We start from the raw sequence: 26791 nt of genomic DNA, 5'->3' as shown, positions 1-26791 counted from the left end.
TGTGTGTGTGTGTGTGTGTGTGTGCGTGTGTGTGCGTGTGATATATAGCGGTGTCCCACAGGCCAGTGGCTTGTTAATTAAGGGCCAGGCACCAAGCTAGGACTCATTGATTTATCTGGGAGCCTGTCAAATAAACAAATGCACACTGACATTCGCACGCACCTTTGGGCACACACACACACACACACACACACACACACACACACACACTTTGCATAATGTCTTCATCAATCATCATCCAGTCTGTGACAGACCTTCCTCGGAGAAGTGTGTGTGTGTGTGTGCACGCACACCCATGCATGCACTTGCACTATCCCATCAATCAAATTAATTCAAATTGAGTGTCACCAGGACAAACGGCAGCCAATCAGCCAATGGGGACCTCAGAGGGCACCACCACATTGCTTTCTGTTAATCATTCAATCAGCCTGGTCAGTAACAGCATAACGACTCTGTCTGTCTGTCTGTCTGTCTGTCCGTTAGTTTTGGAAGAAAAACATTTTTTTTGTTGTTCTTTCGGTACGGTACAGTGAAAAAAAGAGGTTGTGTCAACTCAATACACAATGTTATGGGCTATCAGCACAAACCTAATATTGTATATACTACTGTACGTATATGTGTACTGTGTATGAGTGAAGGCGTGTGTACAGAGTCAGACAGTCGTGTGACTCATGACTTGTGTGTCTGAATGCATGTGTGACATTTGCATACCGTATATACACCATGGAGGCGGTCTCCATTGTGGAGACGGAAAGGTTGCCTGGCCAGCATTAGCGGGACATTATTCTTCCATAAACACCTTGGCAACACTCATTTCATCACTCAACACAGATGCATTAAGTCGGACTAATTAAACTAATTAAGTGTGCGCGTGTGCGACTGCGTGCACGTGTGATTGTGCCTGTGCAATGAGTTTGTTTGTAATGATAAATCATATAATTTTCATGAAAAGTATGTTTATTGGTGATCAACGTGGACCATTCCCAACACAGTCAGTGATCCTTCTGAAATGGAGATACAGATTTTGCATCTGTAGATCAATTGAGCAACTGTGTCCACTAATTGCACATACATTGGCAAGCTATGAAACAGATTAACATCAAGGTAGTAATTAGCATGATTCCAACAAGTCTCAAACTCTGAGCATTCGTCACCGAACGTGCGGTTGGGTAAGTGATTTCACAGAAACATCTCTAAAAGAGGACACCAGCACTCACGGAACCCCCATTTTTGAGGCACTTTTAAGTAATGAAATGGTTGACATGGTACGCTGCAGGGCAGCACAACAGCGACTTTGAAACGCTAATGAAGGCTTGAGCGCTGAAACGCATTCGTTGTGCTCGGCTGCAGCGTACCATGTCAACCATTTAATGAATTAAACCTGCCTTAAAAAAATATAGTTCAGTGAGTGCTGGTGTTCTCTTTTAGAGTTTTTCCTGTAAAGCTAAGCTATGAAACAGGTCTGACAACCATTTAAATGCATGCTGCATGTATAACATAAATCTCAACCAGGGATGCAGTCAGTAATGCAGCATGAGGCACCTAACCTTCTTTAAGAGCCTAATTGCAGACCTATACCTATACCAGGGGTCCTCAACTAGAAATGCTGAAGGTCCACAAATATTTTTTGAATAAAACCATGGTCCAGTCTCATGCGCACGCAAATAAAATTGCGGGTCGCGGGCCACGTGGGCCCCATGGGGTGGGGCTGCCCCCCTCGCCCCCCTCCCCTAGAAACAACTATGCCTGTTTAGTACAGTCAAACCAAGCTATACAAACCGGGTCCCATCCAACGACGTAGAGTCTGTGGGGGCCATGGGGCCGCAGCCCCCATGAAGACTCCCAGGGCCCCTTTAGGCCCCCATGAAGATTTTCGTGGACATTTTACATTTACATTACATATTTTCTGGGAATTCCAAACATTTTGGACCTCTCCGCCGGCAAATATTCGGGAAAACAGCGCCTCCCCTGTACTCCGCCGGCTGTCCAAGAGGTGTTAAAAAGTAGGCTACTCAAATGCTAATCGGGTTTCTTTTGTTTTCACCTAGCCAGATGTCCACAACATCAAAGCGTGTCAGAATTTCATGGTAGTTGTTCTGGAGTCGTGACATAATAACACTGATCAAGAATTCACCAAAGATACCTAACCCTACACAGACTAGTGAGACTACACACTGACTCGAGAAAAGACCCATATCGTCCAAAATAGGCTGATCAGTCGTTGTCTGTGTATAGGCTAATTCATTGGTAAAAGTATGCTAAAATAACTCATTTTTAGAACATTTGGGAAATAAATAAATAAATAAATCCGCGACAGTCCCCCCCAACGCAATTCTGTAGCCTACCCAAAGGTAAAACGCACCCGCCGCCTATGATCTCTCTCTCTCTCTCTCTCTCTCTCTCTCTCTCTCTCTCTCTCTCTCTCTCTCTCTCTCATATAATAATAATATAGTCCTGAAAGTCCTCACCTTGGCTTGGACATTGGCCTATAGAAGCTGCTTTAAAAGTACCAGCGAAAACAACGTATTTTTTTCCGCGATGCGGCGGGGGACGGGGGGTGCGGGGAGGCGGGGCTGCGGGGTGGGGGGGGGGGACTGTCCCCCTTGAGTATTGATCAAACTCTTCTGCTCTGGTCCCATCCCAACCAACACTGGGGTGGCAGAGTATGAAAATATATTTTTTCACTTTTACAAATATTCATTATTCACACCTCCAAAAATCCATGAACTGAATGTGTGAATGTGTGACTGCTAGTGAGCCAGTCAGCGCGACATTGTCATCATGACATGCCGGCCCATAATAGGCCTAAGAGCGTCTGCTAAATGCCTAAATTGCCTACACACATTCAGAGTGTTAATTGCGCATCACATCGTGCTTGTGCGTGACAGAGCAAAGGTAGAATAAGCTTAGTGTTAGAGAGAGAGAGAGAGAGTCAGACTGTTTCCTTTAACTCTGCCGTTGCATTGCTCACACAAATCTGTCATTGACGAATGCCCACACGCACGCACACACACACACACACACACACACACACATGGGGAGACAGATGGGGGGTCACTCCCGCTGAGCCACGGCCCAGGCCTTTTCTCTTTATTCTATCATTTCTCCAGGGTCCGGTCGTGGACCGCGGTCCGCCTGTTGAGGACCACTGACCTATACTGTGCCCAGTCAGAAAATTGCTGGCTGAAGTACTGTCGGTGAACACTCAACACAGTCAGAGAAATCTCCCGGAGAGAACATATTTCAAATCTCTGCTTGACATTGCATGAAAGACCTGTCTTATTGGAGCAGGACATCCCTGTAATTGGAGTGTCTGAGAAGTGAGATGGAGCAGTGGTTTCCAAATGGTGTGCCATGAGACAAGTCCCGGTGTGCCTGTGGGATTCTGTGTTAACTACACATTATTATCGCAATATACGTATACAACTATACGTTCTTTAGTCCTAAAATGGCTGAACACAGAATAACCACATGCACACAGTGTAAAAAAACGCAGGCACATGCATGATACATTGCTTCATTGGAATGACTATCCTGGAATCCAACTGCCCTTGTTTCTTCCTTACAATTGGAACTATTATATAAGGTCTGCTTTAGAATTGTTTACATTTACATTTTACAATGTCATGGAGGTGCTTTGATATTGTCAAATATTTCACTTTTACTTTTTTTTCTTTTTTTTTTAAATTTTTATCCCACGATTTTGTAACCCAGTTTTCTTATCACCCAGTGCCAATTATCTATGTAATCCTGGGCGCTACACTTCCTCTGCCAACCTGGGGGGGCAGCGGACTGACCTCATGCCTCCTTCTATGCATGAGGAGTCCAAGCTGCTTCTTTTCACCTGACAGAGGGGAATTTCCCTGGCCGGACGTAGCGCGTGGAAGGGACACGTTATTCCGACCAGTTCACTTTTACTTTTACTGAGAATCTGTATGTCTTCTCAAAAGCAGACAAATTACAGCTCAACCTGCATCACGAAACAGTTGATAACACTACTTTTGTTAATACTATGCAATTTGTCTTTGGTTCCTAAGCAAGGGAAGAAAACGGGCTCAAGGGGAAATGTAATAATCTTTCCGGTTAATATGATACAGTAGTTGATTAACACCTTGAGGGCCCGGACCTATTTAATCCATTAATAAAATGTGCCCATCGTCAGCAAGCGCCTCTAGGCTGTAGAGCGATGCGATCAGTTTTCATAGCACGAATTTGACGGAGATTATCAATCTCCATCTCGGGCACATGACTTGACGGTGATTTACGTCATGGGCCCCGATGGTGTTAAAAGTCAGGGCCTCTTGAGTGGTCACGGGGATGAGGGGTAGATCCTCCCTCTGTAAGGGTAACAAATAAATGTCACCATTCTGTTGCATTGTAAGAAAAGGCCAATACTGACACAGACAGCCTGCCTGTATTTGACACTATATGGTGTTGTCCTCTAATGTGTCTGTACCGTTTACTGTGAGAAAGAATAACAGACAATGTGCTAGTGAGACAACCCACTTTACACTAGTCATTTACATGCAAATGAACCCCGTTAATAAAGTGAAAATGACAGCATGGCGGATGTAAAAGCATTTGTTATTTCTGGTGGTGTTTTGGTTTTATAACCCACTGTACAGTGGGTTATCAGTTTGATTAGCTGTCCTGGAAAAGTATAGAGGCATGTTAAAGGGAATGGGTTGTTGGCTCAGAATTCAATGCTGATGTAGTTTGTGATGTTGCATGCTAGGAGGAGTTATTTATCCCCAGTGTGTCTATGGCGTCCTTGTCTAAGCCCCTGTGTTTCCAAGAGCTGTATGGGAGAAGATTGTATTATTCATGTTGCCAGACTTTATTTTGCAGCTCTTTGTGTAGCTACGGTATAATAGAGTCTATTATACCGTAGCTACACACTACCCATTACCACCAGCTATTGTCTATTAAATATACAATAGCTGGTGGTAGTGGGAGTTGTGTGTCTGTGTGTCATGCATTGTACTGTATGTATACAAACATAAGTACGTATGTGCACATAAACACAGGCAGGGGGAGACTTCAGTACGTACGTTCTTGTGTACGGCTGTAACAGGTTCTTTGTTGTACTGTATAATGCACCATAGTTTAATAATGGGATAACAGATTTCTTCCACAAAACTGGTTCTGCAGTCATGGATATTTATTATTTGTTCATCAATACAATAATTATCCATGGGACATTGATCCAGTGTGCAGACCTTTAAAACTTGCATTGTACAGCGCCATGTGGTCTGTTGTCACCTCAAAATGCTCCATAATATAAACACTGTGGCTATTATCACTTTTCGTTTTGCAATACACGTTCCTCTGACTGCTAATCGTGCAACATAAAACTCTGTCATCAATTGCAACAATACAGCACTACAGCATCTTTCAACTCCGTTTATTGGGTCTGCCTGTCTTATGAATTATTTGGCATGAAAATGACAGGGCACTTCTACATACCGGTACATGTTTTATTATTTTGTTTATATTTCTTTACTATCTTACTATATGTAATATTCAACAGCACATGATTGTTTATTGTTTATTAGGATCCCCATTAGCTTTTGCCTTGACAAAAGCTAGTCTTCCTGGGGCCGACACAGACAAACATTTAACAAAGGCAATATTTTTCCAGGGGTTACTACAGAATGGTTTGCATAAGATGTTCTTTTAACTTGATTTTAAAGATGAATTTGTATTGGTTATACACTTTAGTAATGTGTTCCAACCTATTACAGCTCTATAAATAATAGAAGATTTGAGCATATTTGTTCTTGTTCAAAGAAATACTGTGGTTTTTTTGTCCATTAAAAGATTTCTGAAAAAGGTGAGTATGTGAATGTAATCTATTCTCAACAGTAAGCCAGTCTGTTTTCGTAGCAGATGACCACATGACTGGACAATACTCAAGATGTGATAACACTAGCTTGAATTACTGCTTTCCGAGTGTTTAGTGTTATGTACCTCAACCATTTCCTGGTTATAGCCATGCTTCTTCCAATTCTAGTTACTATATTATCAATTTGCTTAGTCCAATTAAGCTTAGGATCCAATACCACTCCAAGTAGTTTAGCCTCTGTTACCTGTTCTACTGGCTTCCCGGCAAGTGACGGGCTCAGTTGAGGATCACCCTCTTAGATCCAAACACCATGCATTTGGTTTTAGCAACGTTCAATACAAATTTATTCTATGATAGAGTACACATGCCATGTCCCACAGTGCATGTCGTGTGCTAAGAATTTCTATGTTCTGTTTTGCATGTGTCTATAGTCATTCACTCACAACTACTGAGATATGGAGAGACAAGAAGAGATCAGGGTGCGTACTGCGTAGGTAGGCATGGAAGAGAGACAAAGATTACATAGAGGGAAAGAGAGAAAGACAGGAAGTCAATAGAGGGACAGGCTACAGGCTACCAAGTTGAAGCCCGGACATTTGACGGGCCACGATTGGTTTTCCTATGGGATAGACTAGAGAACTGTCTGTCTTTATCTGACTGACTGAGACGATGAAGAACAATCGTATCCACTCCATTTCTCTCAATTATTTTATTTTATTTTCACAATTACTTTTTTCCTTTTTTCTTTAACTTCCTATTTATCTTTATCTTCCTGATTCCTGTGTGTAGTCCCTTGTGAATACTAAGTGCTAACTCCTACAATTGGTAATAGGGTGAGCACTGACAGTCGATCATGAGTCTCCTTCGATACGCATGATGTCAACTTTCTCCCATTTCAAAGCTTCTGTTGATGGACAGTGAAGCGTGTCTGCTGCTGAGGTTGGACCCCCCAGCACTGTTCTGTAGGTGGTAGGGGTGTAACCTAACCATATATTTTAACAGCGATACGATACGTATCACGATACATGGTTGACGATACGATACATGGACGATATTGGTTCATTATGGCGATCCGATACGATGCGATTCAATGATTTGAAATCGATACAGTAACTAAGTAATTAAACCCCCATTGCTAAATACCACGCACGGAAATGTAGTATTGATTTGCATAGAAAAACGATTCAATACCGATTTATTTGCATATCATTTCGATATACTTTCAATGCAGTTACTATATCGTTACACCCCTATAGTAGGTGGTGGTCTGCTGTTACTATGGTACTTACTGTATAACCTCAGACCTCAAACATAAATGATAGCATTTGCAACTAGGCTGAATGAGAAAATGAAGCCACGCCAATAAATCAGCACAGAAGAATTATCAGCATGTTATTACTTTAATTATACTATGGCAGGCCACAACAATTGATCCGTAGCTCACAAACTCAAATTGATAGACAGTGTGTGCGTGTGTGTGTGCGTTTGCGTGTGTGTGTGTGTTATTTACCCTTTATTTAATAGGTAAAGTCCCTCTGAGATTGCAATCTCTCTTGCCAGGGAGCCCTGGCCAAGAAAGCAATCAAGCAAGGGCATTACAATAAAAAGCAATTTATACAAACTCTAGTAAAACCTAAAGTCTAAAATAAGATTTAAAAATCATCCAAATCAATCAAGTGCTCAAGTTTACGGTCACTCGAGCTGATTCCAGGACCAGCATGGAGCATAAAATCAAAAAGTCATCCTCACAAAAATAATCACAAATTGGTGTTTATGTGCACGTGCGTGTGTGCAACTTTCATGTACTATGTGAATTGGATTAATCTGGCCCAGCGCCAATCCCGTAGATTTATAGTGCTTTTGATCCGTCGAGTCGAGATGCTACTCACATTAGCATTGGGTTGCTATAGCTGGTGCTGTCAATCACACTGGAGTGCGCAGTCTTGATCGCCGTGCACACCCACGCCCGTTCTATCGGTTTCTTTCAATCGCTTTCATCTCCAATTCCTTGTCCCAGATGTCAAAACAAGGTTTATATACGGTCTACACAAGCATACCGGCAGACCACCAAGGAGGGCGTTGGATAAGTTTCTTGGTAGACTGACTACTGGTAAGGAAGGGACTGGTTCTCCGCATGTTATAAAGTGTAATCTACAGGACAGACAGAGTGATTGCCTTGAAGGACAGACTGTCCAGGACCACACTCCCAGGTTCATAACAGTATATAGCAAACTACCTTTTTGACCTTTTTCTGGTCTGCTGTCATTGACTTGTGACTGTTGACTGCTGTCAGAAAGGAATTGAGTTTCCCTAAGGAGGGATATGAATGACGCATGTCACCAGCAAACCATTGTAGGAATGCATCCAAAAAGGTAGACGGGGAAGTTTTGACTTCTGGAGTTTCTCCTCTACTCCCTTCAATATTAAATCGTCCTCCTCTGAGATGTACTCAACTCTCCTCACTCAAAGTTTGACATGCTGTGTTTGGCGTTTGCAGGCGTACGCCGTCCACTGTGAGACACACTCCACAGGCAGCTGCTGTGAAACATGACAGCTTTTGGAACTCTCACACTAGTATTTTAAAAAGTAAAAATGGTTCCATCTTCAAATTGAAAGAGCTTGCTTCAATGATGGGGCATTTTCTATGGATCTTATTATAGAACCAACATGTTTTTGAGCCCTCGGATATGTCCAGCCTTTAGGGTTTGTGTAAACACAAACATTGAAGACTAAAGTGTGTAAACCCAAACATTGAAGACTAAAGTGTGTAAACACAAATATTGAAGACAAAAGTGAGGACGCAAATTGTGATTGGCCAGTATGATGATAAGAGTGCCCCTCACTTCACACAGGGGTGATTTTTTTTTATCCTGTAGAGACAAATATGGAAGTACTGTACATATTTAACCACATGGAACATTTTTGAGGGGCCCCTCCTAACACAGGTTTAATGTTAGTTATCTGAACTTAATTTTTATCATTCACGACCATCATACAATAAGAGAGAGGGAGAAAGAGAAAGGAAACAGAGAGCCGACAAAGAGCCTAGAAAGAGAAAGTTCAGAGGAATAACACTGAGGCAGAGATGGAGGAATGAAGAGAGAGAACGACAGAGGCAGGCAGACAGATGGGTAGACGTGCCCTCCAGCACTGAGCTAAGGTGTTTATTGTTGAGTTGAAGTTGTAGTAATGAGATTGTGTTCTGCTCCACTACCTAAGGCCACATGAGGTTAATGGTGTCCCATCATCTCGCACTACAGCCTGTCCCCTTCAGACACGCACGCACGTGCACACACACACATCCAGACAGACACATTCAGACTCAGATAGACACACAAACACACATAAAGACTGACAGGCACACACACACACACATACACACACATTTATTTTGAAATATTTTGTTTAGGCTGGATAGACAGACATTGCCATCATTAGAGCCCAAAGCTAGTGGGGCCATAAACAGACAATAGAAAGTATGTAACCATAGCAACAGGGATGCCATTAAATCATATTCACGCACACACGACGGCAGTGGCTCAGGCAAAAAAAAGTCCAAATTTCATCATTCTTTTAGTAGCATGTGACATATGAAACTAGGGGGTTTTCATGATTCTGAATCCATTCCAAGCATTAGTTTTGCACAAAAAACACTCATTGGGAGGAAAACGGCCATAGCCGTCATCACAAACGTGATGAGGTCAGCACATTTGGTCAAGTGGATATGGCCTAATTTAGCCCAAGGAGTGTTTTTTTGTGCAAAACTAATGTACTGTACTGTACTGTACTGTACTGTACTGTCTGTGTGTGTGTTATGCTGTGCAACAGTGACACTTGGTGGTGAACAAACACTATAACGCTATTTTCGTGCTCGGACAGACCCAGGGACAGACCCAGGGACACACATATCTGTCTATAGGAGTGGTTGCACCAAAAAGAAATCAGACCCGTCTGAAGTGAGTGGTACTGTACTGTACAAGCCCTCCCTGGCCTGTCTGTGTCTGTGTGTTAGGCTGTGCAACAGTGACACTTGGTGGTGAACAAACGCTATAACGCTATTTTCGTGCTCGGACAGACCCAGGGACAGACCCAGGGACACACATAGCTGTCTATAGGAGTGGTTTCACCACTCAAAAAGCAATATATGGCCAAGTCATAGTGCTGTTTTCTATGTTTGACAACGATGGATTTCGGAGGTTAGCAAACACACTTTAGCCAAAGTATAAAAAATTCCACCGCGGCTGTATTTTAGGCACACAAGCCTGTTAAGTATGCAGTTGAAGCCCAAGTTGAGCCTTTGCATACGCCTGTAAGGTCGTCGAGGCTAGGGCAAGTGCTACGGGCTAATACAATACTACATATGAATTGAATTTAGCCCAGCACTGTTGTCAACCCAAGTGTTTCTCTGTGTCTATCTTTCTCTCAATCTCGTTGTTTCCCTCTCTTGTGTCTCCCCCCTCTCTCTCTCTGCAGGGCATAGGGGCAGATCCCAACACTGCCTTGGCCCTGCCCCCTGACTCCAAGGTTCTCAAAGAGAAAGCAGAGGAGGCCTCAGACCCAGAGGAGATGACCATCAGGATAGGTAGAGGCATAGGACACATTCCAGGCAAGGCCTCCCCTTCATATGCCCCACACTCAACCTAACCCCAACCACAGGCTTCTGTGCAAGCAAACAGACAGACAAAAGCATTTGGATATGTCACCAGATGTTCTAAAACTCTAGCCGTAAGCTTCGTTGATGGCTACCTGCTTTCTGCTATAACCCTTTCTTCTAATGTGTCTGCCCTTTCACATTTCTTGAGTCTTTACTTGGCTTTTCCTATCAGTTGCAGGCCTGCTTCTTCACGGCAGGAAGAACCAGTGTAGATGCCTCACTTTGGTGTATTTAATCCTGTTTTAATGCAAAATGTATGACTTGCCAATATTGCTCCTTTTTTGATTGCAGCGGCTTAAATGGAAGTAGAGTTGTACAGGCCTCTTGGGAATGCATGAAGCATGAAGTGGGACTTCAACAATGAATGGCTATCTGAGAAATACTAATCTAAAGGGCAGAATTTGCCTAACCCCATTATAGTGCTTAAAGGGACACTTCACCCCTTTTGCAATATTTTAATGATATTGAGACAACAAACACATTCTTGGGGTTTCTTGAGCCCAGTGTTCATGTAATCATGGACACTTAAATACTAAAATATCTAAAAACACATATTACCCACATAAAAACCCCAGGAAAGTGTTTCTTGTCTCCCAAAAATAAATTAAAATAAGATCTGGTTGCAAAAGGGGTGAAGTGAATAATTTGCCCTGCAAGTCATAAAAGAATAATAAATAAATCATTATTAATCATTACATTTTCTGCTCACCCGTTTGCTATATTGGCTCCATTTTTACCATTTCATTTCTGTGACTTTCTGCCATTGAAGCTGAGCCAGTGGTGTTTCTGTGGTGTCGAGTGTAAACCTGGTAATGGGTTTCTACTACCCTCTCTCTCACTTTCTGTTTCTCAAACACACGCACGCACGCACGCACACACGCACTCGCACGCATGTTGTCAGTGCCACGGCTGATCGTTATCAGCTCTGACTAAAAATCCCCATTAATTAGCAGAGGCAAATGAGTGGAACGATTTCATCTATAGCGCTTATATGGCACGCGTGTGTGTGTGTGTGTGTGTGTGTTTTTAGTCCCACTAGCATTAAGCTCTATAAGGATTGATTTTTATATATACTTTATTGAGAAATATTCAGGGTTTTACAATTTATATATAGTATATTATACCCAGTCCTGATGGTGGCGGTAACGTCACCATTATGCCGATTTTGACCAAATAGAGCGAATCTGGCGAAAGCACTTCCAAACCATAACATCCGGTAGTAGCTTTGGACTGTGCAGCACTGTCAGATCTCTGGGATGCTTAGCTATCATCGTATTTTTTATAACTAAGTCAAATTAAGCTCTAATCAAGCCCCAAATATCACATTTTACACAGCGATGCACATAAAGACTGTGCGCGACTGACCGTGCACGCGCGGTTTTCGGGCCGGTTTTAGGTAGATTACATCGGCCGTTAGCCAAAATAGGTTACATGGAATTAAACGATTACGTCAATATCACCATGGCACACCTGGTTTTCCACAGTTTGTTCACAACTGTGCAAACAACTCTTGTTCCATGGCAGAAATTGTTTCAGCAAAGACCCCAGACATGGCAGCATTGTAATTTATATTCATTTTAAAACCAATTTGTAGCATTTTCCCCCAGACAAATCTAGACCTCTGGCAGTCTACTAGCAGGTGCTCTCATCTTCATCACAATTCATAATTGGGCATTTAACAGTTTTAACGAAGCAGCTCCATTTTACTACTGCTCTTACAGCTAGTCTCCTCACAGAGACCATTTTGTCCCACGCACAAGCTGTTTTCTTACCGCATATGAAGACACGTATCCATTCATCATTAAACAAAACACACAAAAAAACATGCCGAGTGTTCCATACCAAATTATCGGATTTACCGCCGCGGTGGATCAACCGCTATAACTCTTATTCAATCGCACGATTTGTTTTAGTTTTAGTTTACATGCTGCACTCTTCCTGTTCTATGTGGGCTGACGTTTGGTTAGACCCCTCCTACGCTTTTCTTAAAGGACCAGCGCCTTATATACATGTATTTATTTTATTTTGTCAATATACATAATATCAACATGATTTTGTAAAAAAAACTGTTAGGAAGAAATTCCCCTTTAACGGTATGTAAATATGTAAATCCTTCCCCCAAAGATGCAGTATGTCACAAGGTTTAGCCACTTCTTAAACCCCCAGAATACCTATTCTGGGGGGAACATTCTATTTTTGGTGAAGAGACCGGATCTACTGTAGGCTGAAAAAGGACCCCTTGGCCCGGTATTTGCTAAGAAATTGGACCCCTTTTGCTGTTTTAAGCATTATGTTTTACTTTAGCTGTTGGAAAATTGCAGATCTACAAGCTCATAGCGTGGCACCGAGTGCTTGTAGATCTGCTATTTTTGAAAAATCGTGAAATGCGAAAACCTTTGAGAACCACAAACATAGAAACATAGGTTTTTCTGAAACTGTCATGATTTTAGAAGACATTTGATCTCAGGTCTAAATCGGTTTAAGTGGTTAAACTGAAGGCACATTGATAAATTCCAGGTATTATCACAGTATTCTGCAGCACCCCACAGCACCCACTTTCACGGTGGCGCCCATGGTATTGCTGGCTCTGAGCATGTTCATTATAAATTTGAAATTTGAAATTCAATGTCAATATGCACCTTGGAATATATTAATTCCAAGGTTTTTGTTTTGTTTTGTTTTTCTTTGTGTATACGAGCAGGCTGAATGAGATCAGCTTCTTTCTCTGTGACAGCTCCCTCGGGCGTTGTTGGTCACTGCTCATAAAGAGCACTGCGCATCCAATCTGAGCGCATCATTTCAGTGACATTTAATTTAACGTGTTGTCAAAAAGTTGTCAATCTGATGGAGGGGAAAACATGTTTTTGGTTTTTTGGGAGTGGATTTGTTCCAACATTCACCCTTGTAAAGGGTGAATGTTGTAAAAATAGCTTTTAGAAGCCTACTGCAAAGAAAGATTATGGTATATTTGCGTGCGTGCGTTACCCATGCCCTCTGTCCAGAAAGGGGGGGTGTGGGCAATACCAATGAGTGTGCACATTCACATAAATATCATACACAATCTTATTCTATCCCAACATGTGAACAAACAGAGTACCATGCTGTCTGCATACATTCTGAATCCTCATGACATGTATTTGTAACTAGGGCAGCACACACACACATGCACAAAGAAGAAAACACAAATGAACACTCATTTGTAAATAGATTAGTCATTTACAATGCCATACACACACACACACACACACACACACACACACACACACACACACACACACACACACACACACACACACACACACACACACACACACACACCAAACAAACCTTTCTCTTCCATCTTCTTTTCTGTTCCATCTTCTGATGTGAAACGATTGGTTGTTTCAACTGTCTCCACTTGAGCTTTATCTTGGGAGATATTGGTTGGTGTTTCCACTCTGGGTTTCCAGGGCCAAATTGTTCTCATCCTCTGCTTGGCTTCTTCATTTTGGGAAATAGTGGTGACTTTCAAGGCTCAAACCTTTGTATTGTAATGATAGTGCATGTTCTCAGCCATCATAGAAGATACTGTAAGCACAATGTCATTGGATCCAATTGATTTGTGTGGTATATGAATGTGGATGGTATGTATTGCCTTTTCATGCTATGCATGAGTACTTCTTTGTACACACCTATCTCATGAAGGCCAAAGTTTCCTTGTTGACATCTGCCTGGAGATACACATTGATTTTCCTTGTAAATGTATGCTGATTCTTTGAAACATCAGTGCTTCCTTGCCCCGGAGGTACAGTATGAGCTCTGGTGTGGGGAGACTAATATGGCTTTTCCGATATCTTTCTGAGGCCATGCCGTGACGGATTCAACAGTTTCTAACGGCCAACAATTATGTTAGCTGTGGTGCTTTGATTGATTGATTGAAATATTTATTAACAGTTTGCAGAATTTACAGTACATTTCAAGCACAAACTCAATACAAAGACTGTTAACTGTGAGTGGACGACCCAATTAAGCATTACACTTGTTTACAACAGGGTCCACATTGTTCAATTCATCAAAACATTTAGAGACATACAAATAGACATTTCTATGTAGCTAAAGAACAGAACAGGAATTCATCATATAAGTGACATTTAAGTGCAGCCTGCAGGAGTAGGAAATTCCTAGGAACATTTACAGTGTTGTAGCAGCAAATGACTGATACTGTAAGTCAACCAAAGTTGTAACCAAGATACTCTATCTGGTACAAAATCACCTGTAACGGCATCACATACTGTAAGCATGGCATCATCTTGTGATGTCATGAGAGCATATTTATTGGAGAATTGCATAATGCAAGACAGACTCAGTCCAGAGCAGTGTTGTTTTTGGCGGCATATTTTGATTTTAGTTTTAGTCCTAGTCTTCAATAGTTTATTTAGTTTTCACCTGAAATGTTTTAGTGTTAGTCTAGTTTTAGTCGACTAAATGTCATAAGATTTTAGTCGACTAAATCTACAGTTGATTTAGTCGACTAAATTGTATTTTGGCGGGCCTTGATGCTGTCGAAATGACCGTTTTTACACTTTTATTTTGTTGGCGAAATTGTCGGTATATTTATATATTAGTCTTAGTTTTAGTCATCATAGCTTAGTGTTCATTTAGTTTCCATTTAGTTTTCGTCAGTGGGTAGTCGACGAACATTTTTCATCTTAGTTTTAGTCAACGAAAACAACACTGGTCCAGAGGAGAAATTCAAGAGTCCAGAGACGGGAATGTTATTAGTCTAGTCTAATTTCTTAAAGGAGCTATAACATAAAATTCAACTTTTTCAATTTCTTTTGTGTTTTTGGGGCTCCCATATGTGTTTTCTATCCCCACAAATAACCAATTTTGAACAATCAGGCTTTCATATCATATGGGTGCTTTAATGGAAATTGCTCTCAGGAACAGCTCAACTGATTTTGGTCTCATTGTGATGTCATCAATGTCACCCTACTTTGTATATTTCCTCCTTCTTCAGTTTCAAATTTGCATTTCCACTTTGTTTACAATGTCCACAATTGTTGATTTTCCAAGCTGGCATGGAATGGAAACAAGCCTGGTTTTATATAGCATCAGTATTATAATGACTCAAATATTAAATAATCTGCATATCAGCACCCCCACCACCTCAGGACATTATGGTATTGCAGCTAAAACTGCTTTCAAAGTCCAGAAAGAAATGACAAGGGCTGGTTATATCAGAGTGGTGATTGAGGATCAAACCATTAGAAATAACTAATGGACATAGACAATATATTAAATATTAAAAGCAGTTTTAAAATGCATGTTATATGCGCTTTAACAAACGGCCATCAATTTGAACAGCTCATAACCCAATAGCTTCCCCCCAATGACGGTGCCCAGCAGCTTTCACACTGATTTCGACATATTCCAGAGTGATTCACATGACCACTCGAGGCAATATTTACTGAATCAAGCAAGCATTTCTTCACTTGGCATTTAATATCCAGAAGTTCTCATTACATTTGTAGATTGGCTACTTTTGCAAAGAGATTTGGTGTAGGCCTGTACTGCCTTGCGGTCTAGCTATCTTTCGTATGGAAGGACATTTTTGTTTTTAATTGAGAGGTACAGTATATAGTACAGTATGTGATGCTTATATGAATAACCTTGTAAGCCCATACTAAAGTGTCATGCAGAAATAGCAATGTGATACGATTTGAGCTTTTCTGTATTTATTCAAATCTATAATTTTATTAAAATGTATTCTTTACAGCCAAGGTACTGGCTGTAAAGTAGCCAGTCTCAACATAGCTGACACATGTTGAGACAGATAAAATATGGCGCTTTATACTGTGGATTTGTATACGCTTTCCCTCAATTATTGATCCATTTTATTTGTGGAGGAACTCTGTGGGTACACACACACACACACACACACACACACACACACACACAACTGGCACTAACTTTTCATTCGCAATGCATGGCCGCCAATAAATTATTCATTCCCTATTTCGAAGAATCAAAATGTGCCCGCAGTGCACTTGTTTATTTCCTCAGATTGAATTATGTGCTGTGAAACATGGTGAAATTCAATGTTAAGTGTCTGGGTACACAGTTTACAAAACAGGAGCGTCTAGTCCAGGCTCTGTTCGTTGCTCAGCCCACAATGTTTTTCTGATCACGTAGCTGGAACCGTGCAGCTTCGTGCACCAACGGCTTTAAGATAACCTTCTCAGTTGTGTGAAACTTTTCTTGTATTTGTCCATGCTCCACTGTTCCACCATGTTGTCTCACTATGAATGCAAATCTCTGCTGTCTGGAAGAAACCACCTAACTCCAAAATGTTGGATATATTTCAGGAATTTGACAAAACATCCAGCTCAAGTGGAGTTGGGAGGTATTTACAGACATAAAGGGTGTTCAATAGCACAGATTTATAATAAAAAAGGTGGATAAACGGTTGGAGTTAGCTGGTTTGGCAGATATTGTTTGAGGATCCAGTGGAGTTAGGAGGTTTTCGCCAAAGCACTTTTTAATACTTTCCATTGGTGCAATCTTTTTTTTTAACCAACACACAGATGTAAAGGGTGTTCAATAACATTCATTTATGAAGGGGGAAAAAAAGAAAACAATCCCCGGCAGACAACAATTCTGTTCGGATCCGTGGAAAGCTTTTATGTCCAATCCAACGGATCCATTGCAGTTATTTAGTCACAAGCTACTGTTTTTTATTTATAAAACCCACAGACACACTTAATCACTTTAACTAAAATAAAAGCAAAAATAGTAAATCTATCTACAAGCTCACATGTCACGTCACCCAAAAAAAATCAAAACGTTGAAACAGGAGCTAAAAGGCTTATTTCTGCAGTGACAATATATTCAATCCGTGTATATGGTGAGTATTGCCTTTCTCATTGAATTCCTCTCCGTCTCTGTCTCACTCTTCTGCTGTCTTTCCAGCTGTCACACCCGAGGGAAGGTGTGACATTCTTGCTCCACGCATGGTTGTGCTTCCATGCTTTCGCTCAAAGTAAACTATGAAATTAGGGCTTTCATTTGGTATATAGATTGTGCGTGTAGGCCGTCTCTACGGAACGGTATGGAGCAAAGTTTGGTAAATCGGAATTAAAGCCCATTTGTTGCGCTATGCGGTGATGAACTAAACGAGCAAATGGAATGGCGCACGCCGCACAATGCCTGGCACAAATAACTTCTTTGACTATACAAATAAATAAACACAATGGACACAAGGAAGTGGCAGGCACTTACTTCTGCTAATTATAGGAAAATTACAGTTTTCCTTTACAATTGCAGCCTGACTATGCCTGGACATCTCCATTGAGGTGCGCGCCGCTCTACCAAACTAATTTGGCACAGCTTACGGGTGCTTTTTTAAATCCACTATCGACTTCCCAAATATTATGTGACCAAAATAGCACACCTCTAGGCGCGAATACCGGTGTCGGCAAAATAGATAGCGGGTGACGTTGGACCAAAATACCATTAAGGGACAGAGCAAGCTCCTATACTCGTGATTTTTGGGCAGCGGCTGAATTCCGGGCTGGGTCGCGGGAAACAGCGGCGACAAAAATGGAGCCCCATACTGTACCTCTCTTCCATAACTCTAACTGTGCTGGGCCACACAGACGAGCACGATTTTACCGTGCCAATGGGAGATGAAAACAGGGCAAGTTGTGTTAAGTAGAAAACACCAGCTGTTGACTGCCGCAAAACCTTTCAGAGCGACACACTAATGATCTCATCTTGTCCTTTTATCTGAACCCTTCGCTATGCACTCCCTTCCGGCCTGAAATAACTGTTGAGAAATTAACTCGAGTACCTCTACAAAATGCCAAAGTGCAAGGGTATGCACACCAAAACACACACACACACACACACACAAATTTGTTTTTCTGCATAGTTCCCATCATGTTATTTTTTTTACCAAGAAACAAATAAATTTAACCGGGGTTATTCCAGAGCGATCCCAAATGACGGACAAATGAATGAGAGTGATCTGTCAGACAGATGGGCAGACTGATAGGTCCAGTTCTATGCAGGTGACTGTGGCCATTATTATATCTGTTTAGTAAATGATAAACCTGTAAATCTCTCCATTTACCGGTACGCCAGGAATTCCTATACTTTAGGTTGAATGTATCTTACCTCAAACAATGGGAAATCATTCCCGACAAATGATGTAATTGAGATGCAGCCAAGCAGTGAGACAGACTGGTGGCAGAGACAGGTTTTCAAATAGGCAAACGGGAAGACGGTTACTCTTATGTACATTTTTGAACCTACAGAGTTTTTTGTAGACAGATTGACGACATGAAGACAGACGGGTTACTTCAGACAATCGATTCAAATACATTTCCCCCCAAACACAGATTTCAAATTGAAACTCAGATTAGAATACATCTGGTCACAGTCTCCCCCCTCCCCTCAGGCAGGTACATAAACAATCAAAAGCCAAGGGTAAACACAATAAAGTCTGAAGGCGTATTTCATTGTGGTCCCTTAGTGCATTGATGCAGAAGTGTGTGTGGGTGCGTTGCCACATAAAATTTACATTTGAGGCCACCATTGACTCTGGCACGGTGGCGCCAGTGCCAAAAGAATGCCCCGTGAACTCACTCCTTCAACCGGAAGTAACCTAACCGGTCATTTCTGCGGCGAGCACTAGTCTTTATTCTATCGTCAGAAGCGCTAATATACTATCCTAAATATCCTAACATTGTCCTTCACCTATCGCCTCAATCTGAGCCTCAATTCAGAGAAAAGTGCCGCTAAACATCGTGTGTAATGACGTCACAACGCGGAGGCAAGCGTTGCCTAGCGACGGATAATCACCCAGTAAATATGAGAGCACTCTATAATTCTGGATTAATTATAAATCAATAAAAGACGAGAATTCTTGTCTTAGCACAGGCAGGTTTAAGCTCTATAGACAAGAATTCTAAATCCTGGTATAGATTGTGTTAATACAAAAAGACCATCATTTAGTCAGTGATGTCTGTCTCTCTTCATCTGCCATGTGCTGTACTGTGGTTCTCTCTATCTAATTCTCTCTTATTGCATCATTCTTTCTCTCTCCTCCTCTCCCTCTCCCCTCTTTCTTTCTATCTGTCTCTCCCACATGTATTATAACAAGAGCAGCTACCTCAGTACGTTTGTATAGTCTTATCAGAGTAGCACATATTGTCGTGTGTGTGTGTGTGTGTGTGTGTGTGTGTGTGTGTGCCTGTGCGTGCCTGTGCCCAGGCATGTTGCATCTCTCAGGATCATATTCAAACAGTTACCTTTGTAGCTACATCAGGACCAGGACAATCGCCTGGCAACAGTTGTCATGGTTGGACCACAACAGAGACGGTTAGAATGGTTGACGTTAGAGTCATTTCCTGTATCTGTGTCATGTGGGTGTCCCAGCACTTTAGGAGTCCTGAGCCTCTTAACCAAATGAACCCTCTATACTTAGTCAACTTGACCGGGGTCGGCTCTGTACTTGGTTCAATTTCACCGAAAGTTTTCCCCCAGAATAGGGATGCTAGGGTTCAAGTGGACATTTCCAATGGGAGAAGTGATCGTGAGCACAGATTATGACTGATTCCTTCCCGCCATACTCTTACTTAATTACATACTTACTTAGTTATACCTATAGTATAGCCCAGAGGTCCTAAACTCTTTTGGCTCAGGTCACCACTGTACGTAAGTATCATCCATGGCACCCCTGATTACATACTGTATATATAGCACCTTTTGTCATATTAATGGTATAGGAATGTAATGTCTTTCCCCAAAGACACCGTATGATATGTCATATGGAAAACTGGAGAGACATTTTGTTTCCATTAGGACAAACTGAAAATAACTTTTAGAGCTGGCGTTTAACCACTTAAACCCAAAATTCCTATCCTGAAAGCAACATTTACCAAATATGGCTGATCTACAAGCTCACAAGAGGTCATAAAGAGACTTTGTTTATGTAGGCTGAAAAAGGACGCATTCACCTACAGTAGCCTGGCTTGGCCATACAATTATATATTTTTTGTCACCGGCAGATTTACGTCTGGCCACTGAAAGGTTAGTTTTACTAGAGGGTCTAAAACGGTTAAACTGAAATCACATACCAGTAGATACATTCCAAATATTATGAAAGTATTCTGAGTCACCCCTGACTTGTGTCAAGGCACCCTAGGTTGTCACGGCACCCACTTTGAGAAACCCTGTTATAGCCCAACTTTGGGAATAGGCCACGAACAAAATGCTCTCCGTGTCCAGGCATATCGGTCCTGGGCCAGTTTCTCCAGCTGTCCCCATGTGTGGCCAGATCTCTTCACATTTGGTCCCCCTGCCAGGTGTTTCTTGGCCCCCTTCCTTCTCCCATGTGCGGGTTCCAGAACAGAGAGTATCTTGTGGTATTAGATGCAGGCTTGCGAAGAGTGTGGCCAGTCCATCCCTGGCGTCTTTGGAGGATTTCTTCCTCTACAGGGTCCGTGTTGTTTTGTTCGCTGCCACAGTTCCAGGTTACTGATTGTGTTAGGCCGCCAGCAGATTCAGCGCATTCGGAGGATTCTACAAAAAAAAAAAAAACTTTTGTGATTTGTGATTTTTGCTGAGAACGGAATGGGATGAATGATGATCGGAGCGCCACTCACTTCACACAAGTGTGATTCCCCCCCTCCCTCAGGGTTCTTAAACGCCATTGCTGGAAATCTTCGGCAATTAATAAATACTACGCTTAGCGACATTGCCGGAGATCTTCGGCAATTGGTCTTTTATAGTAACGCACTATCCTGAACTGCACCATCTCCAATTGCTTGTCCCAGATGGCATCTCTGGTCAAAACAAGCTTTATTCCACGGCCGATAGCCGACGCTGTGATCAACCTTTCTGATCGTCCAGCGGGAGACCAGAAGTGATATGCAACAACACACACACTAGTTAGACAGTATTACATCCGGTCGGCCAAACGGTTAAAACCAAACGGTCATCTTGATCGTGCGTGCGTGAGTGTAACAGAGAAAATGTAGTTCTTCTTGCATTACCTGTGTTTTGGTATTCTCAACCTTGGGACCACCCCCCCACCGCCTGTGCCCCTGTAGACTTGGGGAGTAAACCCCCTTCATTCTTCCTAGTCTAACTTTTGAGAAACACATGGTGGGTTGAGAATTCTGAGCTCCTTTTTAGCGTGACAAAAAGTGTTATTTATTTGAGTAAAATGTAACACAATTCACGTCAATGGTTCAAGGATGTGAACTGGTGGATTACTGTGCAAACATGTATTTTCTTTTGTGGAGCTGCGCTGGTTCTGACAGTGTCATTTCCTTTTTTGTCGCCAGCCTACAGTGCCAGTGATTGTGAATGTGAATCAATAAATGGCTGCTGCCGACCCTGTTTGAAGACTTGGGCGAATTCTATAACACAACACAACGCAGGCGAAGTACACACTGCTACATGCACACACATGTAAAAAATAAATGTTCATCCAGTGCTTGCAGTGCCTTGCACGTTTCATGTCAGAGTTCAAAGACACATTAATGCCAAATCTGGTTCACTTGTATTGAAAAATGACAAACAAAATGTAAATGTTAGCTTCACATTATTTGCTTTTTTGCAATCATATGGTAGGCTGTTTTATTTCCCCTTTAGTAGTCCCAATTGAAAGTAATAGAGGCCTATACCATAAGCTGCTTATTGAACAGCAAATATGTTTAAAAACAAATATGATTATAGCTGCAAATGTCAAGAATATAAATTGTGTGATTTAGCCTTAATGGAAGACCCCTGGTCCATCCATCCACCCTTTATGCCGCCTCAGCACACAGGTCTTTGCTGGGGTTGCCATGTCCGCATATTATAAGCGACTTTGGACTTGTTTTCCTTTAACGTTGCTTGTAAATATTGGTACAGTAGTCGCGTTTTTTTTAGGCATGTATTTGCTTCTTTGTGCTTTATTCTTAATGTTGAAAACATTTTCATTCCAAATTAATGTGATTGTCCGTGTATCGCCATCTGAAAACATTTTGTGCCATCGAGTGGACACCCGTACCAGATTTGTGTTGTTAAAAAGTTTCATAAATATTTGCACTTTTTTCCCCCAATATGTTTTGGAAAACAGCAGATATACAAGCTCACAATGTGTCACATCGGCGATTTTCAAATAGCCCATGTATAATTATAGGTTTAAATTGCTCATGTGTTGGGCTTGTTTTCATAGAGCTCGTTGCTTATCATTTCTCTCTGAAAATCTGGTCCCTGCTCCACAGCTGGAACTCTTTCTCCCCAGCTGGGGCATCATTGGCACTGATAGGGCAGTCATAAAAATATAGTGTGGGCAGTAGCTCAGCGGTCCAGGCACCTTGGCTGGTAATCCAGTCTGGCAGTGTGCTGCGGGTTCGACTCCCGATCACGACGTCCTTTACTGCATGTTAATTCAATTCAATTCAAAGGGCTTTATTGGCATGAGAAAACATACGTTTACATTGCCAAAGCAAAAGGCACAATACAACAATACAGCAATACAATCAAAGCAAAATGTATGTACATTTGAAAGTCAGTCTTCAATAAATCGATTTCTTTGTACCAAGATCACTTGATGCAGATGGTGCATAGTCTGTCTTCTCTCGGGATACAGGTCTGCCTATGACAGCCTTTCTCCATCGCAAGACTGTGCTAACTGAGTCTACCTGGTTAAGATTTTTCTTTGTTTTGGGTCGGTTACGGTGCTCAGGTATTCTGCCACAGTGTATTCTCTGTTTAGGGCCAGATAGCATTCTAGTTTACTCTGCTTTTGAGTTGCTTCTTTCCAATGTGTCAGATAGTTTTCCTTTTGCTGTTTTATAATATAATCCAATGGGTTTTCTATCTGATGGCTCCGTTTGTGTTTGTGCGTGTGTTTGAGTTTGAGTTCCATGGCCAGCTGGCTGAGGGGGCATCTCTAGAGTTTCACTGTGTGTGAGTGCCTTGTTATGGAGTGCATCTGGGTCACTTTGCTATCGATCACAGAGTCCAGTATTTTAATGTCACCCCCCCCATCTCTCTCCCCCTTTCCTGTCAGCCCACTTTGTATCTATCCCTCTACAAAAATAATGAAATAAAGGTGAAAGCCACAAAAAAACACGTGCGTGCGTGCACATGCACGCTCACATGCGTTGCCTGAGGCAGAGACTGGGGGCATGGATAACTTGGCTGGCAGAGAAAGAAGAGCAATAATTACAAGTGAGCAGTGGAGTGAAGAGAACATTGCACTGGGGTCAGCAGGTCAACACCAAAAAGAGTGAGAAATGAACGGGCAGATATATGACAAGAATAGAGAGAGAGAGACTGAGAGACAATAGGCCTGTCTCACAGACATTCCACGCCCCCCTTTCCAGACCTAGTGGTGATGACGTCGCTCCATAGACATTACATGTTAAAAGACCTACATTCAGAAGCCATAAACAACGTCCATAGCCTTACTCATGGACCAGAGCTACATCCTTAACTGCTTTCTCTGCACCATTTAAGGCCATTTCCAAATGTTAAAATGTAAAAGACCAATATTATATGAAGAAAACAAGATGTTAAGACCCCTAAACCAAATAGAATAAAGTTTACCTTCAGAAAAAGCGTTGTTTATGGCTTCTGAATGTAGGTCTTTTAACGTCACGTCAACACCACTAGGTCTGGAGAGGGTGTCGTGGAAAGGGGGCGGGGAATGGCTGTGAGGCAGGCCTATAGCATTCCAAAATCGTGCTGGAAGAAATTTTTTTTTTCTGTCAGGCAGTAATCTCATGGCAGTTACGGCGACACTGCATTTCTTTCAGGCAACGGAATAATAATAATAGCTTGAATTTATATAGCGCCTTTCATGAACCCAAGGACGCTTTACATAATGTACCAACAACAATCAAAAACTATATTCCATAAGAATAAGTGTCTTTTCAAGGCAGCCTTAAAAGAGTCCAGTGTTGGAGCATGGCAAATCTCTATAGGAAGAGAGTTCCACAGGGTGGGGGCTGCCACACTGAACGCTCTGTCCCCAGAGGTTCGCTTGACTGCCTTGGGGACAGAGAGGAGGTCCAAGTTTGTGGACCGCAGGTTCCGTGACATAGGAGGTTTATGGAGGAGGCCTGAGAGGTACTGTGGAGCCAGGGCGTTTTGACATTTGTAGGTGAGAAGGAGGAGTTTATAGTTGATACGGAACTTGACAGGAAGCCAATGCAGTTGTTTGATGGTGGGGGTGATGTGCTGCCAAGGCTTGGTGCGGGTGAGAACTCTGGCAGCTGAGTTTTGGACATACTGCAGCCTGTCCAGGTACTTGTTTGGGACCCCAAACAGGACTCCAGTAGTCCAGGCGGGAGGTAACAAATACATGGATATGGGTCTCGGCCACGGAGTCAGAGAGAGAGAAGGGTCTGGAGATGTTCTTAAGGTGGTAGAATGCTGATTTGGTTATGGATTTGATATGTGACTGGTAGGAGAGGGTTGAATCCAGAATGATGTCCAGGTTGCGGACTTCCAGAGATGGCGTTATGGAGCTGCCATCGACATGAAGGAGGAAATGTCCAACTTTCTGGAGCAGTGCCTTGGGAGCCACGGCCATGAGCTCTGTCTTTGAACTGTTTAGTTTGAGAAGGTTAGTGGTCATCCAAGCTTTTATTTCAGTGAGGCAGTTGACAAGGGACTGAGGGGGGATCTGAGTGGAAGGTGAGGTGCTGAGATACAGTTGCGTATCATCAGCATAGCAATGAAAGCTCAGACCATGGTGGCGAATAATCTGACCCAGGGCGAGCATGTAAATGGTGAACACTGAACAAATGGAGGCAGTACAGGCGCTGAGCCTTTTTTCATCACTTGTGTACAGAGGAAACCCGCCACTGCGACGCTGTTCATGTAAATTACATCTTGTCTTGTTGATGTTGAGAGCATTCAGAGACACAGATGGAAAAATACAGAGGTAAATTGGTTAATTGTGTGCGTGCGTGCGTCTCCAAGATCAGTGAGATTACCCACTGCCCTGCCCACCATTCGTGTGTGTGCATTTCATTAAGGTATTCTGTGTGTTGTACGTATTTATTTTGTGTGTGTATGTAGATTTATTTCCTTGTGTGTGAGACATGCATAGCAGTATAGATTGTGAAGGCACCAATACATCACTTGATAATTGCAGCCATCCCTCAACAGCTGCCCTTTGCCAACTGTGTGTGTGTATATATTTCACATGCACACACGTGTGTTGGAGAGGTTTAGTGATAAATAGCAACAGAGGCCTGAGGATAGGCATGGCTTATTGTTATAGAGGCTATGCACGTGACATCATCATATGTAAGTTATGCGGGAATGCCTACTGAGTGGGGGGGAAAACTACTTTCTGGCCTTGACAGCCCATACGTCCAAACAGAAATGTCCTATCTGATTGCATTAAACAACGTTTTCGAACGAAGTTCACACCCATAACACCAAAGGGAGTTCAACGAACCTGTGTTCAACCCAGATTCGGCACAAACAAGGGGCTAAATTATTTTCGCTCCTATGCCACCAAAATGTGAAACGCCCTACCAACAGCCATTAAGACTTGCGAATCCCTTGACTCCTTCAAAAGCGCTCTCAAAGGGCACCTACGGACGGCTGCAATTCGAAACTGGCCCCCGTAAATCCATAAATCTCAATACCCCCCGCCCCCTTTCCCCCTTACTGTATGTTTCCTTGCCCTTTTTACCTCCTTACATGATTTCCTGATTTTTTATATAGTCTCTAGTCTAAACGTTCTGATGAATTGAAAAAGGTGGACCGTGTTGTAAACAAGTGTAATGCTTTATCAGTGTGTCGTCCACAGTAACAATCTTTGTATTGAGTTGTGCTTTCATGTGAAATTTACCCATTCTGCAAACTGTTAATACATACTTCAATCAATCAATCAAACACATGTATTTTTTGGGCAACTTGCAATCTCGCACTGGCGGGAGCGTATTTTCTTAAAGCTATCGTCCAACAAACGCATGTCTCCTTTTTACTTTGTGCGGCCATTGTGTAAATAGTAATACCCCATGCTCTCGCAATTTTGTGTGGTCACTGGTCTGGCGCACTGCTATCTCAGGCGCAGACTTTGTGTGCTGCATTTAGACTACAGTAGCTATTGAATATCTTAAGAGTCTTCCTCACAAAGCAAAATAAGACCTTGAGAATTAATGAGACGTTACAGGGCTATTGTAAGACCAAACCTCTGCATACTGAAATTGAGGAGAGATACAGACCGTGAGATCAACCATTTGACCTTTTACAGACAAGATTATATCTGTCGTTTCACACATGGCTGA

General features: G+C 42.2%; 1 protein-coding gene across 1 annotated transcript in view; it reads left to right on the top strand.

Moving 5' to 3' along the window:
* Positions 1-26791, top strand: part of slc39a11 (solute carrier family 39, member 11) — a 75070-nt gene that overhangs the window by 31977 nt on the left and 16302 nt on the right. The window contains exon 5 of the mRNA XM_083788212.1: positions 10319-10427. Within this exon, the coding sequence (XP_083644338.1) occupies positions 10319-10427 (109 nt within the window). The remainder of the gene's footprint in view (positions 1-10318; positions 10428-26791) is intronic.

The sequence above is a fragment of the Protomyctophum parallelum genome (genome assembly GCF_964188405.1).
Source record: "Protomyctophum parallelum genome assembly, chromosome: 17".
NCBI classification, from domain to species: Eukaryota; Metazoa; Chordata; class Actinopteri; order Myctophiformes; family Myctophidae; genus Protomyctophum; species Protomyctophum parallelum.
This window is presented reverse-complemented; position numbering and strand designations above follow the sequence as displayed.